The sequence below is a fragment of the Marmota monax genome, unplaced genomic scaffold, assembly GCF_021218885.2.
Source record: "Marmota monax isolate L192 unplaced genomic scaffold, Marmota_monax_Labrador192_F-V1.1 WCK01_AAM20220418_F8-fsc00023, whole genome shotgun sequence".
Lineage (NCBI taxonomy): Eukaryota > Metazoa > Chordata > Mammalia > Rodentia > Sciuridae > Marmota > Marmota monax.
Genome location: NW_026692907.1, coordinates 19744822 through 19757000, shown reverse-complemented (window position 1 = coordinate 19757000; position 12179 = coordinate 19744822). Strand labels below are relative to the sequence as shown.

General features: G+C 33.3%; 1 protein-coding gene across 2 annotated transcripts in view; it reads left to right on the top strand.

Annotated features, from left to right (window-relative positions):
• The window catches only part of Negr1 (neuronal growth regulator 1), an 811898-nt gene that overhangs the window by 308585 nt on the left and 491134 nt on the right, over nucleotides 1-12179 (top strand). For both annotated transcript variants that reach the window (XM_046451001.2, XM_046451002.2), the window contains exon 2: nucleotides 8975-9207. In XM_046451001.2, coding sequence (XP_046306957.1) covers nucleotides 8975-9207 — 233 coding nt within the window. The remainder of the gene's footprint in view (nucleotides 1-8974; nucleotides 9208-12179) is intronic.

Sequence of the window (12179 nt, the reverse complement as noted above, 5' to 3'; positions counted from 1 at the left end):
GCTGAAGATGTTGGAGACTGTAGTTTTGCTTTGTTTTTAAACACAAAATTAACCATAGTAAAGTAGTGTAGTTATAGTTAACTTTTTTCACATACTTAGCAGGTACCTGGTACATTAATCCAAATAATTAATTTAACTCATAATAGTTCTATCCCATAAGGATTTTTACTAGCCCCATCTTACAAGTGAAAAAACTAAGAAATTAACTTGCCCTGGGTTCCACAAGAAATAAGATATTTGAATCCCAGTGTTAACTATAATCACTACATTATGCAGAATGAAAAGAAAAAATAATAATACAAATAATAAGGTCTGGGAGCAGCTGGGTTCGTGGCTCAGTGGTAGAGCACTCGCCTCACATGTGTGAGGCACTGGGTTCTATTCTCAGCACTGCATATAAATTAATGAATAAAATAAAGGTCCATCAACAACTAAAATATATATTTTTAAAAAATAATAAGATCTGGCAATAATTCAAATTCGAGAGTATTTTTAACATCTCTTAGGAAATTCTTATCAATTTAAATTTACTTCTAGGGAGCTGGTTCAAAGTACATTCTTCTTTTCTCTGGGTACACTCCCCAATTTATATTTTAAGGCAGAGTTTGTACTGAATTATGGTTTCATTTTCTCAATAGAGGACACATAAATATGTATTAATGGCTACTTTAGTTAATGATACCAAGACCAGCTTTAATTGGTAGTGCTATGTAGCCATTCTTTATTCATAAAATAAAACTTGTGCTTGGAAAACTTTTTGCAGGAAAAAAAAAATTGCAAAAAGAAAAATCCAGCCAGGACCACCAGAAATTATAAAGATCCTTGTATGAGGGGGCATCGGGGGAATTTATTTTGTTTTTTAAATATCTCTATTCAGTGATACTGTAAAGTAGCACTTACTTCCTTTGACAAAACACAAGCTTTTCTGCATATCCATTTTGTTTCTTATTCTATCATTTCTATTTATATGCAAATATAATACTTTTAATGATAAAAAGATGCTTAGAGGAAGGGAGTTTAGTTGTTAATGTTGTTTTTAGTTTAGCATCCATATCATTTGTTCCCTGGCTTTGAGAAAGAGGTATCTGTACCTACCATCCAAAAGGATAGACAAAAGGAGAGTTTCTGGGCCTGATAGCATTCCTGCTATTTTAAACGCCTCATGCATGCATTTTGAATATAGTTTTCTTTCCCTTTATAGCTCCTGAGGTGAAAGTCCAACTTCTCCAGGAGGTAGCTGCCAGGGAGACAGCACTTTGCAGACAGAAATCTCCCACAGCGGTTCAGAGCACCTGCCAGTTAGCAAAAATCTTGAAGCTCTTCCAGATCCAAATATCTCACATTCAAGTCCATGTGGGAAAAAGCAAGCTGGTTTAGTTGAATTCAAAAATTAAGAAGTAGAGATGACAAAGAAATTTCCAAGTTGATCCATATGTAAAGCTTTGGAACAAAGCTATTCCTAAACTAACTTTGCAAATATATGATACCTCCTCCTTTTTAGCACCATTATATTCTCTGCTTCATTTGTCACTCCTAGATCTTAGTCCTTAAAGTGGGGATAATTTGACCTGCCTACCATGCAGAATGTTGTCAGTGTTTAATGAGATCATATATAAAAGTGTTTTCTGTGCCTCTTAACTTATATAGTCTTGCAGTAGTGAAACTTATTATCATTGTCAGGAAATGGTGATGATTATTAAAATTTAGTAACAAGACCAAAACGAGTTTTTTTGTTTGTTTGTTTGTTTTGCTAGTCAGTATTTCACAGTTTCTTTAAGCATGATGTATAGGATAGCTTTTGTTCTACTCATGCTTTTTGGGGGGGGAGGAGTACTGGGGATTGAACTCAGGGCTATTGGACCACTGAGCCACATCCTCAGCCCTATTTTGTATTTTATTTAGAGACAGGGTCTCACTGAGTTGCTTAGCACCTTGTTTTTGCTGAGGCTGGCTTTGAATTTGAAATCCTCCTGCCTCAGCCACCAGAGCTGCTGGGATTATCTGCTGTATGTGCCACTGCACCCAACTCATGCTTGTTTTAGTAAATGCTAAGTTACATGTTAAACTGTTTACAGATAATACATTCAAGTACCTCAAATATTTGTTATTGCTATTTTTAAATCAAGGCATTATTACAGGAAAGTTTGAATTGAATGTCAGTGGAAAGAATATGATAAAGCAATTTGGGGAAATATGTAGAAAAGCATGTTTTAATTATAAGTTAAATAAGTGATTCAGATGTTTAGAAGTGTGATCAATCCATAATCAAATTAAAATATGAATGATTCCCTAGCATTGAAAACATGGAAATTGCACACACACACACCACATGTACACATACATACATATATACATATACATACATACACACAAGTTTAAATAATTAAATTGTGCCTTAAATTAAGACTGAAAGATACAAATTTCTATGTCACATTATATTAACATTCCTAGCTTTTAGGAAAGACTTAGGCATAATTCTTTGCCAACTTTTAGGCATAGTTTTACATGAAAAAAAAAAAAAAAACAAGAAAAATTCAAAGAGCTTATTCTTTTTCTAGGTTTAACTCCCTGTAACTTATAGCATCAAAATTTGGTCTTGCCAGTAACTGATACCTTTCAATCCTTTATCCAGGATATTTTTAAAAAGGTCTTATCTCAAAAAAGTACTAGAATAAGAATATATAGAAAATAGATTTATATCCCTCACAAAATAAGAAATCAATGTTATTTGTGCATCAATATTTTTTTTTCTTTTTTGTTACTATAAAAGAAGTAAAGTATGGCCAACATGGTATATAACTCCCATCCTGAAATTACATTTACATGCTACATTAATATTACTTAGATAACTAGGCATTGAGTTTTAATGTATATAACCTCAGCATTTGTATACATTGCAAGTTTCAAAATACACACATCTATAAGTTACTTAATGTCTCTAAACCTCACTTTCTTCCTTGTAAAATGGGCACAATGAGTATTTCACAGAATCTACCTCTAAGGTTTGTTGTGAAGACTGACAGAGAAATACATGCAATATTTTTAGAAAAGTATCTGGTATTTAGCGGTGTTAGTATTATTATGCACACAACAGTATTGAATTGTTACTTGCAGAAGTGCATTTCTCACTAGATTTCGCATTTGTAAAAAAGAAAAACATTTTAAAATATTATTCTTTACTATAAGGGTGAGTTCTTCATTAAATAATTGAAACTCATTGGACAAATTACTGATATTATAGATTTTTCACCATATAGGACAAGGTTTCCCATACTGCCAATTCTTGCCAAAATAATGAGAGAAGGGTGTGGTGGAGAACACCTGTAATCCAAACAACTCAGGATGTAGAGGCAGAAGAATTGCAAGTTTGAGGCCAGCCTCAACAATTTAATGAGACCCTAAGCGACTTAGTGAGACTCTGTCTCAAAATAAATAAATAAAAATAAAGAGGTTTAGGGATGTAACTCAGTGTCCCTAGGGTCAATCTCTAACACCAAAAACAAAAACAAAATAATGAGAATCATTTCTGTCTCAAATTAGTTCTAAGAAAAAGCGTGATGTTAAATCAATCATAATATTGCTAAAATGCTATTATATAGGAAATATGTCATGATTTATGCATACATAAATTATATGCAAGTTTATGTATACATACAAACACATTATCTATAGAATAACTTTCCTGAAAGATATGAAAAGAAAATCCCTTAAAAACAAAGATAGTGGGAGAGGGTATAGAATTTGGTCTGTTCCGTTTAATTTCCACTTTACTTCCCTTACTGCACCTTGGCTTGGTAGTCAGGATGTCAAAAATTTCTTTGAGAGTAGAATTCACCTGAAGATTATATGAGGTTCTAAATAGTTTTGTATACTTTTGAAAGTTCTCCTTCTGTCAAAAGTAGAACTTTGTGATATAATGAAGGAACAAAGAAGTACAATGTAGGTAACTGGCCAAATCCCTTCATAGAAATATTGTTTTCACATGGTTTAACTTTGAATCCAAAGGAACTTGTGCTTTCCTTCTCTTATTGATTAGTGCATTTAATAAGGGCTTTCATTAATCAACATGGCTTGAGAAGAGCTGATCTATTTCCATGGAGCTGAGCAAATCCTGCTATATTCAATACCAGTAATGGTGCTCAGGCTCATGTTCAGGGATGTTCAGTGATGAGAACTGGAAATATAAAAGGGGGAAAAATCATTCCTAAGTAACAGATTTTTTTTGCTTGTTTGGTTTTTTTTTTATCAGAGCTTTAAAAATAATAAATAACCCAAGTAAGTTAATTTCCAGTAAACACTCTGATGTCCACATTTCAGACTTAGTCATCACAGGAGGTAGTATCACAGGCAGGATCTGTTAGAATTATTCCACCCATAGTACTAGCAGTTTCTCAAATGGGACTTCATACCCCCACAATGGGAGCCACCTAATGTATAGTAACATCATTTATAAGGGAGCTCATGAAAGAGTTCAGGAGGAGCAATACCATCCTTCTTAGAAAAGTATTAACTCCTGGAGTCTGGGTTTATATAATTAACAACTGTGAAACAAAATGAAATGTTCAAGTTATTTTCTGTACGTATTCTAGTAGCCAGATGTTTGGCACTATGTATACAAAACATCCATATGATTGACTGAAAATTTAAGTATTTGTCATTATGTTTGGTATGGTGTTAACACAGCTTCTTCTGAAGAGCATATTTTTAGAACTTCTTTATTCATCACCCTGAAAAGTAGGTAGTCTAGCAAGTGCTTTTTTTAAAGTGGAAAAAAAAAAACACACTTTCAAGAAAAGCCATGCCATATTCAATTAAAGAATATATTCATTATTGAGCATTTTTATTTAGATTCCTTCATTTTATATACTTCAAAGAGATTCTAAGATCATTAGCTGCTAAAATGTTCCATTGGGAAGTCCAGAGAAGAAAAAATTATCTGAGTTTGCCATCAGGGAAATGTGGCTTTATCCTGCACATTAGTGATCTGACTGTTCTCACTTTACGAAGCCTCTCCCTTTGGACTCCATTTTGAACAGGAAGAATGCTTTACCCTGTTACACAATCCGCCACTGGTTAAGAGTGAAGAGAAGCTTGGTGATTTTTTTTTTATAGCAAGTATAGTGTAAGGAGACGGTCATTATTATACAAAATACATGTATAAAGATGTGAATTTGGTGTCAACATACCTTATATACAAACAGAGATATGATAAATTGTGGTATAAAGGTGTATTAAGAATTGTTATGCAAAAAAAAATAAGAGCTCATGTATAATGGCATAATTTGGCATGAACATACTCTATATACAGAGTTATAAAAAATTGTGCTGGGAATGGATAATTATGAATGTAATGCACTCCACTATTGTCATGTATATAAGAAATAAATTTTAAAAATTACTACAAAAAATAGTGAAGACAAGAAGTTTTGATCAAGTAGTAATCTAAGTCCCTTTGTTTTCTCATCTTTTAAATAAAGATAATAGTGGCATCTGACTCAAAGAATTATGTGAGGATTAAATCGGACAATAAAAGTAAAGTGGCTAACATAGTGCCTAACACATACTATGCAGAATGTCCAGAAATTTAAAGGAGCTCTATAAGTGTAGTCAGGTGGTGTAGCTTTTTCTTATTTCAAGTAGCTGTTTAGTGGTATATATGATTCGCTCATTCATCTATGTCATATAGCAGTTATTGTTTGTGTTACAAATATTTGCATTTAATTATATGCTATTATAGTTCACATGGGTGTAGTCTTGCCTTCCCAACTATGTTGCACTTGAGAAATTTTTATATACTTTACTAAATTATTACTTTTTTTCAATAATGTCTTACTTTTGCCTTCATTCAAGCACTCAACACATGTTTATATTTATTGTCCATTATGTATAGGTCCTTGGAATATACAGACAAGCAAATAGACACATTCCTGAGTCATCTAGCTGAAAGAGGAAGAAAAAAAAATCAGTCAAGTAAATATGGTACCAAATGAAAGTTGTGAGAATAGTGGAGTTATTTCTGCTGTTTAATATCTTAGTTATCTTGATGAAGACCTAAATCAGATAGGAAACAAATTGTGCAGAATTCTGGAGGAGGGAGTTCCAAGCAGAAGAAACAGCCAGTGCAAACTAAGCATGCACACCTGGCTGTTTGGAAACACACCTAACAGATTGGTCTAGAGCAGAGTGGAAGAGAGTGGAGAAGACAAGGGTAGGAGAGCCTCAAGGACAGGTTGACCACCAGCTGGATCTTGTGTTCTTATGAATGAAACAGGCTGGGAGTTGTTGATGATCTGATTTAAACTCTAAAAGTTTCATTCTGTTTATTGTGGGGAGAAGAGACATGGACATAATATCATGGGCAGAAGCCAGAGACTCTCAGAAACCCTCAGAATGATCCAGTTGGAAGAATGATGATTTAATAACCTCATTTTACTCCCTGTTCTCCATGAGGGCTATTCATGAACATGCTTTGTCATCCTTTTTTTATATTATAAATTCTGCATGGACTAGGAATCCAACAGATTTATATGTTGAGTCTCATTCATGTGGTCTTTCTAATGTATGTCTTGAAAAATATTGGGGTGGGACCAATGACCATTATGAAATAGTTATCCTCCTCAAAGAGACATAAAGGACTCCCTTTTGTTTTCCCCCACAGTGCAGTAGTTAAGTTCTATTCTTCTGTGATGACCTTTGGCATGCCAAAACAGAGGAATAACACTTACGCTAAGACTTGCTGGTTATTCTCTTAACCAGTGTCTTCCTCCACACCAGCATAAAAGTAAAGCTGCTACTATCTCTAGGGAAAGGGAATCGCCCAGCAGAGTGCTCCGAATCACACTTCCATGGTAAAATATCCATTAATAATTAATTTTCTGCTTCTTTTAGAATAGGACAGGTTAAGCAGTTGGTCACATTCAGTAAATAAGAAATTACTTGCGGTAATATCTGCAACATTCTAATCATCTTCCCATTTCAGAAACCCATTTAAAAAGTCTTTGATCTGCATTACAGTGGAAAGGACATTGAATGTGGAAAGAGAAGACTTGATTATAAATTCAACTTTGCCACCCACTAATAATGTGGCTTGGGAAAGTCTTTTAACCTAAACATCTCTATTTGTTTTCCACTGATTAAGGGCAAAGAAGTACATATCCTACCGGGCTGTAATGAGTACCCAATATGACAAACTGCAAAGGCTATGAATGCAGCAGTCACACAATAAACACTTGATGAACCCAGATGCTAAATGACACAGTCCTACACGTGGTATTTAGAGCTCTACTCTACAGCAGTGCAAATGTGATCTTGCAGAATGAGGAATATGGTCCCCTCTATCTTCTTTCTGCATATCATTTAAAATTACAATATACTGTAATTGTTCAATTATATCATTAAAGGGATTTCATTTTCTTCATTAAATACATAAGGAAAAGCTTTTCAATTAACAATGACCTTTAAGACTTCTACTAGTTGGGATTCTGTAGACAGTGAAGCTGTCTACAAATTAGATTCTGCAGAGTACCTTGCTGCTTACTTTTTCACCCAGTGATTAGTTTCATGCAGTTGGCAGCAGCCTGCCCTGTTGCCTTCAGCTTGCAATTTTGCAGCAATCTCAAACACTGTGTTCAATCCCCCAAGGTATTCTGTGGAAATGCTGTCAAACTATTTCAATGTATGTGTGTTTTCATTCTGTAGCTGTGCTTTGTACTCATTTAAGAAAACCAGTCTTTAATTTGTAACAGAACGTTTTCAAGATGAAACATAGAATTCTAGTCCTCAGCAAAATCACTGGCATATGACCACAGCCTTCTGTTGTAAATCTTCAAGTGCTTGACTGCTATTAGATACAAAGCTGTATTTTTGAATCTTGTTATAGAATATGACTTTGAGTAAATGGTTTCAAAATCAGACTTAAAATATACAAATTGCTATTATGCTTGCCATCATCATGTGGCTCGTCCTTCTTACTCTATATCTCTTGCTTTATTGTGCTTTCATGGAATGCCTCACTCCCTTTCTTCTATCTGGTTTTACCCACATGTCACACCTCTGTTCACAGTGCCCTGTCTTCCAAACCCCTCAAGGATTTCCTCTTCCAAAAAGTCTTTTTCTACATTCCCAAACCCCTTTCCTGGGTCCAGCAATCCTTTCTTGTCTCCAATGTGTCTGTACATGATATAATAAAAATATTCTCTCTTCTGTGTAATAATAATTGGTTATTCAACTAGTCTTCCTTAGTAGTCTCAAACTTTTACAGAGAAATGGTAGTAATAATACCTTTTGAATCCATAAATAAGTACTTATAAATATTTCAGAATAAATGAATGCTTCCTAGAAAAACTATTGGACAGTTTATTTGAAAAGACAGTAAAAATTTGCTCCTGAAAGTATTATATTAGCTTTGCCACATTTAATTAAGACAGCCATCAGTAAAAGCAGTTTACAGTTTTATCAATAAAATGCAGTTTATAGTTTCTGGGTACAGGCTCACCACTGGGCAATTAAAAACAATAATAACACGTGACATTATTCTATGCTTTTTACATCTAGTTCATTATATTCAGAATTGGAATGAATCAAATCAGTCTAACTCAGAGACCTTTACTACTGCTCATAATTTCAAACAAAGAAATATGTTTTAATGCAGAAGATTGTTATTTGAATTAATTCTACTTCACTCAGATTTGGTAGGATTTTTCATCCAGACAGGATAAAAAAAGAGTTTGATTGTCCATTTAAATACATTGAAACACCTCCCCCTCCACACACTCACACACACAAATGTATGCAGATATTGTTAACAGATTTGCATTGGGAATGGAAGTTGTATCAGTATCATGTCTCCTGAGTTTGATGTTTGCATTTGATGTTGTGCTATTATTCAACATTTGGAAATAACACTCAGACCAAAGATAATGTTGTTTCTCATTTTCACTTTGATTAATAGCGTTCTGTCTTTGGTAATTTTTAGGTGTTATTTGGAAGATGGAGCTTCAAAGGGTGCCTGGCTGAACCGGTCAAGTATTATTTTTGCTGGAGGTGATAAGTGGTCAGTGGATCCTCGAGTTTCCATTTCAACATTGAATAAAAGAGATTACAGCCTCCAGATACAGAATGTGGATGTGACAGATGATGGCCCATACACATGTTCTGTTCAGACTCAACATACACCGAGAACAATGCAGGTGCATCTAACTGTGCAAGGTAAGCCTTTCTAGAGGTGCTGTATTGTGAAGGACTGTATTTTAAAATGTTTAGTATTTAGATATCAAAATGAAACAGAAGTAACAATATTGAAAGATATGCTGTCATTGTCTTCAGAAAATTATAATCCTAAACACCATTAAATATAAGGGTATTGTAGGCATAGAAATCCCCCAAAGATCAAGAAAATCAATATCTGTTAATGCCAGATGATGATTTTTGTATGTTTACTTCTTAACTTCCTTTGAATAATCTCTTCTATAAATCTTCAAGAACCCATATTTAATACACTAAAATAAGTATTTGGAAACCTATGATCAATATATATTGAAATACTAAACTTATAATTTTTTATCTGCATATTTATATAGATTAGTGGATTTCATTTTGACATATTTATATATTCATAAAAACAGATTTTGATTAGTTACACTTCCCAAACCTACCTTACTATTCTTTCCTCACTTCCCCTGACCCTCTTATTCTAAAGGTCTCCCTTCTACTTTCATGGAATTTCCCACTTTTTCTTCTTTTTTTTTTCTCTCTAGCTTCCACATATGAGAGAAAATATACAATACTTTTCTGAATCTGACTTAGATTGCTCAAAAGCATGGTCTTCAGTAAACTTTTTGAAATATGATGGTAACTATTTAAAAGCAATTCTCTTAGCCTCCAAACACTTTCTCCATCCAACTTCTGTTTACATTGATTCAAGGCACAATGAAAAGTGGCAGCCTTCTAGAATTACTTTATTTCAACATTGAGTAATTGAAAAACATATGTGCACAATGCTTTACACTTAGATTTACTTTCAGTAGATCATAAACCATGCTAGCTAAATTATAATCTCCAAATGCAAACAGGACCATCAAGTTATTTTGCTTCTGTTGCATACTAAAATGTAAGAGGGACATACCCCCAATATAAGTACATTTCAAGAAACATGCAATTATAATGCTAGGAAAAAGGAAAATGTATATTTTTTGCCCTTTACATTATTTACTTGTGCTCTATAGATTAATCATGTGTTGGTTGTATAGAAATATTATGCTCTGTGGAGTTCAAAAGTAGCATTGCAATATTTCTAAGTAAAATTAATAACAAATTCTATGATAATGTGGTGCCAGTGCTTGCATGCTTAATGCCTAATGGAAAAAAATTGAGGGAGCAACTTTGTTGTACTTCTCTGAGTTTATCCTTCAATAATTCAAGGGTAAAATGTAATTTAAGTATAAGACTTAAGTTTGGGAAAAAATAGCCTATAATTTTTCTAATTTGATCTTTGTTTTCTTATGTAAAAATAACCCGGAATGCAAACACAGCTTAATTTATTAATATATATTTTTACATTGTGATGAGGTTAAACTTCTTAATTAAATGATTTGCTTTAAGGGAAAAAAGTATAAATTGAAAATAAATCAATGAAATTCCTCAATATTTTTTTTTGACGCCGATTGTCATATATTGTAGTGCTGCCCATTATTATAAAGTGTTGTATAAGAATATGATAAAGTTTTTACAGGACTCTCTTTATTCAGAGGTTATTCTGGGACTCCAAAGGGCAAGAGTTTGTCCAGCTTGAAAATCTGACATGAGATTACAAAACACAAATACATTTTTCTGTTATCCACATGTAATCTGTTCTCTTGTTCAGTTCTTTGCCTTTTGACCTGAGTTTCTAGACCAAAGACTACAAAAGATTTTTTTTTATCTGAGAAAAAAAATGGGCATAGACAATGATACATTTGAGTCATTTAAGATAGACATTTTGCTGGTACACTGTAAATTTATAGGTTTAAGTACTGCATCTCTGAATACTAAATGGGTCCTCATTTTCTTTTTCCATTCTCTCTTTTTCCATGCTATGTATCTATTTTTAAACCAGACTGTGGAATATAAGTCTTTCCCAGGCACATGTTTAATTGAAATAGGACTTTGTTTTAACTATATGTTATATAGACTGTTTAAGGTGGTTAATAGTTTTAAAATGACTTCATGAGTTACTATGGTAATAGTCATTTTGCTGACCATTTGGTGACGGTGAACATTTGAGCAGTTAAAAACATCCTTCGTGAATGTTTTGTCAGTATATTTTGTTCCTCTAGAAAAAAACAAAAATTCAGGCTACTGTTTTGAAAGTATGTGGTGGGGTCAAATTAAAAGCTAATAATTTTACAGCATTTATGAACATAATTACTTATTATAAGTTGATTGGCATGTGGGCTATTTTCCAATTACATTAATAAAGTTCAGGGAATACATTAATAGGCTTGTCAGTCAATTCAAGAACTAAATAAATGTCATAAAAAGTCAGTCCCACATAAGCTACATTTCCTCTCAAAGAACAAAAATAAACTGATGTGCACATTTCCTCAGTCTCTAATGTGTTAGGCTGTCTGATACTCAGGTATATCTGGATAGTTTTGAAGCACATGCTCTTTGCCTAACAATTTGTCAATCCTTTATTCACCAAGATAAAGAAACTCAGCAATTGAGGGAAGACCATATTAATCACTGATGTCAAACATACATTGACTGGTAAAAACACAGCTCATCTTCAATAGTTGCAACTGTGTACTCCAGGGAGCTAGTTTTTCAAAAATCTTTTTAGAAAGGGAATAACAAAGCGGTTATCTTGCCAACACAGACAATGTGGAAGTTTGGTGCTATTGATTTCTTACAGCTATTTAATATAAATGAATGGAGTAATAGGGAAGGAAAACACTGGAGTAGAAGTCAGAAAACCTGGATTCTAAATTTTCCATCAAAAATGAGTAACTTTCAAGTCTCTCTTAACACTCATTCTTTCCAATTGAAATGACTTAAGCAGACTTTAAGTCAAAACTCAAAAGCAAAACAACAAAAACCCATAAAGAAAACAAAAAAAAAACAAACAAAAAGCAGATCTACTGTTATTATTTGCCTTAGATTGTAAAAAGATAAAAAAGATGCTAAAAAAATGAAAAATTTCA